The 7,593-nt window shown below is 43.8% G+C and overlaps 1 protein-coding gene across 1 annotated transcript in view; it reads left to right on the top strand.

The window, feature by feature from the left end:
• Window positions 1–3,365: 3,365 nt before the first annotated feature.
• The window catches only part of NUP205 (nucleoporin 205), a gene marked incomplete at its 5' end in the record, with an annotated part of 63,306 nt that continues 59,078 nt past the window's right edge, over window positions 3,366–7,593 (top strand). The window contains one exon of the mRNA XM_080932078.1: window positions 3,366–3,393. Within this exon, the coding sequence (XP_080788204.1) occupies window positions 3,366–3,393 (28 nt within the window). The remainder of the gene's footprint in view (window positions 3,394–7,593) is intronic.

The following is a 7,593-nucleotide window of genomic DNA, read 5'->3' as shown; positions in this document are numbered from 1 at the left end:
ATTGTTCTTTCAGGATGGCTGTCTGTAGCCTTTGAGTATCCAAAGCCTAGGACTTAGAGTGACAGACCCAGAGGCTTATAGCTCCAAGCCCTGGAAGTAGAGGGTTATTGCTCCAGACTATTGACGTTAGAGTCATGGTATTCTTCTGGTTCAGGGGTTGTTGCTCTGGCCCTTACCCTCGGTCTTAGTTTGTTTTCGTGTTGCTGTCTTCAAATGCCCTAACAAATGCTGTTCAAGAGAGGAGGAATTTAATGACGTCAAGAAACAGGGAATGGTGAATCCATGAGTAGCTGCTTCTTCATTTAGTCAAGGATCCATCCCAGAGGATGGTCCACCCTTACTGAGGTGCTTTTTTTCCCACCTCAATCAACATAATTTCCCACAGGCATTCTCAGAAGCCTTGGCACAGGTGAGTCTAGATTCTGTCAAGTTGCCAACACTAGCCACTATACAAACCATGCTTATTCCGCTTAGTGGCTATTGTAATTCTTGGCTTCTACAAAGTACTGAGAAGATCAGGAGGCAGCAGCAAGCAGTATCGGTAACTGTCGCAGCTAGTGGGCCTTGGCGGCAGAACCAGAGTCTTTGGCAATGTATTTCACCTCCCAGGCCTAGCGTCTCAGGGCTCCGGGCCCTTAAACATCTCCCTTGCTGCAGTGAAAGCCCAGTTAGTTTCCCATCCCCTCCAGTTCTTAGTCTTTCTACTGCTAAGTTTTACGCTCTGTCCTCTTGACTTCTTTATGTTCTCACAATACATTCTTGACATTCCCTGCGGGTTCTTATGACGTCATCACCCTCGGGAGCCTGTCAGCCACTTTGCATCTGAACCTGCTTGCTACTGTTGCTATTGCTTCCTCTGTGACTTCTCTGCTGTCACTTCATCTGCCCTGTCTTTATCACCTCTGCAAGCCATACTGGTCTTGTGACCCACACCTTTAGTCCCAGCACTTGGGAGGTAGAGGCCAGTGGGTCTCTGTGAGTTTGAGGCCAGCCTGGTCTACTTATTTTATTTTTGAAGCAGGATTTCTCTGTGTAGCCCTGACTGTCTGAGAACTCACTCTGTAGACCTGACTGTCCTTGAACTCATACTGACCTGCCTGCTTAGTGCTAGGATTAAAGGCATGAGTCACCACTGACTTCCTTTAATTCAATTTTTTTTTGAGAGAGCCTTTTACGGTTTTTTAAAAATTTATTTTATGTATATGAATTTATTTATGTATCTGTCACTGTCTTCAGTCAGATACACCAGAAGAGGGCATCCGATGGTTATGAGCCACCATGTGGTTGCTGGGAATTGAACTCAGGACCTCTGGAAGAGCAGTCAGTGCTCTTAACCACTGAGCCATCTCTCCAACCCCCTATTACTGGTATTAAGGATGTAACAGCTTCAAAAAGAGTATCTCCCAGCTGACTTGAAACGAAAACCAAACAGCCTGCTTATATAACCAGAAAGGGTATTTAATAAGGGTGTTTGCACCAACCATGGCCCAAATCCTTCATGCAAATAAGCAATTATGATCTGTACCAAGCACAAATCTTCTGGTTAGCCACCACCAGGAAGAGTGCTTCTCCTATAGCCTGTGTGAAAATGGCTGCAGGGTCACTGGGAGTTTACGCAGGCTAACCTTACAGTGCATTCAAAGGCGAGTACAGGCTGTCTGGAGTAATTGCTGGAGCATGTCTTCAGCTGTGCAGATGTGAGCACATCCTCAGGGCAGTAAAAGAGGTGCTTGGCTTAGAGCTCTCCATTGAAGGCTTCCAAATAAGAGTGAAGAGCTTTCAAACAGTTTGCTACTGACAGTAATCATAAAGATTTTACAATAGACTTAAAGACAGGACTAATGGTTCTAACAGCATGTATAAGTTACATAGTAGCCTTTTAAGGCTGGTTTCTTATCTCACGAGCTCACTTCCATTCTGTGATGTGCTTTTCCTTTCTTAATGTCTGTTTTTATTCCATGCCTAACTTCCACCTCTCCTGGTGGCTGCTGGGTCTTTCCCGTACTTTTCCTGTACTATGCTTTTCTTTTTAAGTCTAATCAAATTGTTGCTGAGGAGCTTTTTAAAAAGTTGCTTGACAGGGGCTGGAGAGACAGCTCACTGAGACAGCTAAGAGCACCGTCTGCTCTTCCAGAGGTCCTGAGTTTGATTCCCAGGTTGGCTCACAACCATCTATCTGGGGTTTGAATGCCCTCTTCTGGCATGCAGGTGCGCATGCAGATAGAGCACTCAAACACATAAAATAATCAATCAATCAATCATTTAAAAAAGTTACTCGATAGTATTTAATAACGTTTAACAGTGATTTGGCATGACACAGAAAAAGTGGTCCCTCTCATCTGTCTCCGTGGCATCGCACAACCATCTGTAACTATAGTTCCAGGGCGATCTGATCTCTCCGGACTGTTTAGGGTACTGGGCACATACATACTCGGTGCACAGACAGCATGCAGGCAAACACCAGAGTTTTTATTTATTTATTTGCATGTTTATTTGTCTATTTATTTTAGTTGTTTCTGAGACAGCATCTCACTATGTAGTTCTGGCTTTCCTCGTACTCACTCTATAGACCAGGACGGCCTCCGACTCAGAAATGCCTCTTGAGTGCTGGGATCAAGGCATGCACCACCAGTCCCCGCACCCTACCTAAAAGAATTTTTTTTTTAAGACTTCAGATATAGCTCGTTGGTTAGTACTTGATGAGCACGAACCAGGCCCCGGGTTCAATCCCCAATACTGTAAAAAAAAAAAAAAAACACTTGTGAAACCCGATACATTAGCAAATTTAAATTTAACAAACGGGTTTAGTAATTTTGATTACTTAGTCAAAATTGACTCAATATAACCTGTTGGGAGTGAGGAAGCAATGGGTGACTAAGTTTTGTAGCTGTCTGAGATAGTCATTAATACAATGTGATTATGTCTACAGAATATATTTACTAAATAGAAACTCCCTAATCACTTAGACTCACTTCGCTCTACTCTTTCAAGGTAAGGAAGCTATTCAAATGAAATTTACTTTGAAATGAAGGTTTTTTTTTTTTTTTTTATTTCAGTGATTTACGTTTTTTTTCCATACTAGTCAACTTCAAGGCTCACTAGAAATAAACTACGAGTCCCATGATGCACTGCACGATTAGACTTCGAACCGGTTGCCCTCGCCTTATTTTAACGGTAATGGTCGCGGTTAGACTCCATGGCCCTAGGCTAGAGCAGGGTGGGGAGCCTTGTGTTCACATGCTCGACCCTCGTCTGGGGTTCTCGGAGACCCTCGGGACGCCTTTGCGTTCAGGCGTTGACATGGGCAGGCCCTCCGGCCCGGGGTCCTCCCTGCGGCAGGAGCGCTCTCTCAGTCCTCCTCCAAGATGGCGGCGCTGTTGGCGGTAAATTCGGGTAAGCGCGGTCGGGCCGTGAGCGACCCACGGGGACCCACGGGGGGCGGGGCCGGTGTGAGGGGAGCGCTCGTGCGGTCTGGCCGTTCGGAGTGAGGGCGCGAGTTTGTGCGCAGGGCCTGCTTTCGCAGGGTTCCGGCCTGCAGACCCGCGCCGCCTCGGTTTGAATGGCGCGCGGCGCGGCCACAGCTTTGCCCTGGAAACCGGTGTTTGAAGGGGAGGCGGAGCGGCGGGGTCCGGGGCAGCCGGGCGCGCGGTCCCGGAGCCACTTCCTCCCCGGAGTATCCTTCAGGTGTAGGCAGGCCATCTTTCGCCAAGGTACGGCTCAAGTCCCGGGCTGTGAGGCCCAGCCGAGGCTAGAAGGAAGCTGGTCTCAAAGCGGGCCGTGGGCCGGTCTTGGGACCCGGGGTGAGGGGTCTTGCGGGCCGCGTGGACGTTACAGAAGGTGCCCGGCGAGGCGGTGCCACGGGCTCAGCACATGCCTCCCGACTCTGCGGGTGCGGTCCGGCCCGCACCATTGTCACGGCCACTCTGGATAGTGGCAACGCTGTGGAAGAGCTGGGGGTGGGGCATCTTTGGTGATTGGAACCCTCCAGAGATGCTCGAAGAAGAGGATGGATTTTTGACTTGTCATGGTTCCTGGAACACAGTGCTGGTCCTTAGTAGGGAGGACATAGATGTCAAACGTTTTGTACGAGGTGTGGCACTCCTGAAAACGGATTTAGACACTCGATTCATGAGTACATAGTTTTTGTTTTTTAAACTGGTTTTGGTACTGGTTCTTGCCAGTTTACCAATATATTTGTACCTTAAACCATCTCAGAAGTGATACTGTAAGTTGTTTTGTAGGAATGAAAGTTTCTGTTCATTGACAGCCTACTACATCTTCTCACTGGAACAAGTGTTAGACTTGCTTTCTGTCATTTAATCCCTTCATACCTGGCGTGCGTGTGTTTCATTTATGTATTTGAGTAGTGCAGTTAAATATCTCAGACTTAATTTAGAAGCAAAGACTTCCAGTAGTTAAACAATTTCTCCAAAATTAAACTGTTAATGCTTTTAAGCACAACTTTATGACATCATATCATGCTTGCCGCCCCACCCCCCAGCAGTTATATAAACGTACCACTAAGTGTTTTAAAAGCAAGGCTTCCGAGTTATAGTTGTGTTACATACATTTTTAGCACATAACATCCTGAGTTATCATTAAACACAAACAAATGACAGAAGAAAATAGTTGTCAATAGCTGCCTGGAGTATACTTTGAATAGGAGAGCTTTACTTGGCAGCAAGAAAAGAAAGCATCTTAAAAAGCCAGGCGTCAAGGGAGTTGTTTTTTTTTTTTTTTTTTTTTTTTTGTTACCTTTGGGAAGAACTGAAGCATCCATAGATAATGGATGATGAGTGGATGGATAAACAAATCATGGTGAGCACACAAAGGAATATTACTCAGTATTAAAAAGGAAATCCAGTCACCTGTATGTGTGTGATCTTTGAGGGCAATACACACAAACACAATACGCGCACAACGATGCTTAACCTAGTGTAGCTAAACTAAAGGAGAAAAAAAAGTAGAATTAGGATGGCAGTTGCCAAGGCTAGAAAAACGAGAGGCTGTGGTGATTTAGTTAGTACTGTGTCTATTCATCAGAACAAGTGTTAGACTTGCTATATCTCATTTAAACCCTTTATACCCTCTGTGTGTGTGTGTGTGTGTGTGTGTGTGTGTGTGTGTGTGTTTCATTTATATATTTGGAGTAGTGGAATTAAATATTAGTTTGGTAGCAAAGACTTCCACTGGTTAAACAATTTCTCCAAAATTAAACAATTACTGCTTTTAAGCACAACTTTATGACATCACATTGTGCTTGTTTCCCACCCCCCAAAGTAGTTAGTTAAATAAATGCACTACTAAAATGTTTGAAAAGCAAGCCTTTCATGTTTCAGATATTAGCTCAGGCTAAATCCTTCTCTGCTCTGACCTCTCTGGCTAGGTCAAATACCCTTAACATGTACCCTCTTGATTTGATTTTCTTCAGATCACTTAGGCTATTGCGTTTGTTTCTTTATTAAACTGAACTTAACAATGTCTCATATATGATGAGTGGTTAAATGTGATATACAGGAAGTATCCCAAAACATTAAAGGAAATAAATGTGTTAAAGTACATACTAGAGGTTTTGAAAAAAACATTACTTTTCATCTGTTACTAGTAAAGGGATATTTACTGAAGTTGGGAAACTGTAGGTGATTTTTGTGCACTTGAACTTGTTGATGTTCATCATGGATTGTGTATGTGAGTGCATGTGATTTGTGTGCATATATTTTTGATTTCTTATTGTTTGACTCATTAAGAGGAAAAAATGGAACTTGTCTTTGTGATTTACTGAATTTGTATACCAATCATGTGTAATACAAAGATAGTTATTAGTTCTTCAGAAATCTTTTAGAATATTTTTGGCTTTGTGTGTGTGTGTGCGCGCACGTGTGCTTGTGTGTGCACACACGCACAGTCACCAGCAGAAACCAGAGAGAGCTTTGCAGTCCCTGGAGCTGGAATTACAGACTTGTATGAACTTTCTGGATGGATGCTGGAGCTTTAAGCACTGTAACTTCTGAGCTGTCTCTTCTGCCCTCTAGTGTATATGGAGTATCCTAAGGGTAGAGAGTTAACTTGGGGTGTCTAATATTCTGGCCTCGTCTATCCTCACGTTTTTGAACCTCCCACCCCAGCCTTCAGAGTATTGGGATTATAGATATGTTTGTGCTTTCATGACTGGTTGGTTTGTTTTAGCTCTTTATAAGACTTCTGAAATCTACTTTGACTAATTCCAGGTTACATCTTGTTTTACATGTACTTTATGCTCATTGTAACTAGTAAGATCTTAATGCACTCTATCAAACCTTTAAAAAAACCAAGTACTGACAAAAATGTATTCGTATACTTTTATGCAAAAATGCTTAAAATCTGTACATTTATCTTTGCTTTTTAAAATAAAGTTGTTCAATTAAAAAAAAAGATTTCTGAAATCTCTGTGATAAGACTTTCTAGTTTGTCTAGAACTCTTGTTGCCCCATCAGGGATTGATCCAGGGCTTTGAGTTCTACAATGAGCTCCAGTTTTGAGACTCCCTTTGTATCCTGTGCCCACTCAGTTGCTAGCTCTCATTCTTTCTACTCTAGGTGTTTCCTCACTAGTCTACTGCCCTCACCTTAGTTTGGCTTTCTCGAACTCCTGTTCCAGCGCTCACACACTACAGTACCATTGCTCACCGTGCTAGTTGTCTGTTTGGCTTTGTTTTGTTTTTGGGTCACAGACTACATGTTGAACCTCACTTATAGCTGATAGGTTTTGTGTGTGTGTGTGTGTGTGTGTGTGTGTGTGTGTGTGTGTGTGTGTGTGTGTGTTTGGAGTTCCTGGTTGAGCAACCCTGAGATCAACCTTGAGAGTCTGAAACTTTTTGAGACTCATGTTGCTTTTTTTTAGTCTGTGCTGCAATCCAAAGCTCAAACCTATGCTGTCCTTTACCTTCACAGAGAGAGGCAAAACAAAACAAAACAAAAACAACCCCCCCACAACAATCCTAGGGAAGTTACCAGGGTCAAGAGACAGGACATCATTTTGGCAGGCCCAGAAGTGACATTTGCCAGTGTGCTTAGTTATAATTAGGACCTGTTCATGGACTTCTTTATTCAAATTTAGGAAAGACACATAGGTAAGCCAGCATGCTCATGTACTGCTGGTAGCAGTATATGTGCATGGACACTAAAGTCAGCAGGATCTTCACTGTAGAAATTCACATGATGACTTACAGTTAGTTTTGAGGTGGAACATTGCTGTGTTGTCCAGGTATATCTCACTCAGGGACTCCATCTCTTGCCTCAGCTGTCCAAGTAGTTGGGGATTTATTACAGGTACTTGTCATCCACCACATCTGGCTGAGAAGCTATACTTTTAGCCAGAGATTGGCAGATTGAAGTAGGAGAAGCACAGCAGGGAGTTGGATGATTGAGATGTGTTGACTCCCTTCTCTCTCATCCTCATACAGAAGACCAGATGGAGCGCTTTCTGGTCCTGAAGATTGAGCCTTGTGCTCGAGAATCATGCCTTTGACTGCTAAGATAATGCTTGTGGCCCTAGGCTCTCCTGTTCATATGTTCTGTTAGTCTCCTAAACCTAATTGTGTTTATGCGTGTGGAC

Source organism: Micromys minutus (assembly GCF_963924665.1).
Source record: "Micromys minutus genome assembly, chromosome: 18".
NCBI classification, from domain to species: Eukaryota; Metazoa; Chordata; class Mammalia; order Rodentia; family Muridae; genus Micromys; species Micromys minutus.
This window is presented reverse-complemented; position numbering and strand designations above follow the sequence as displayed.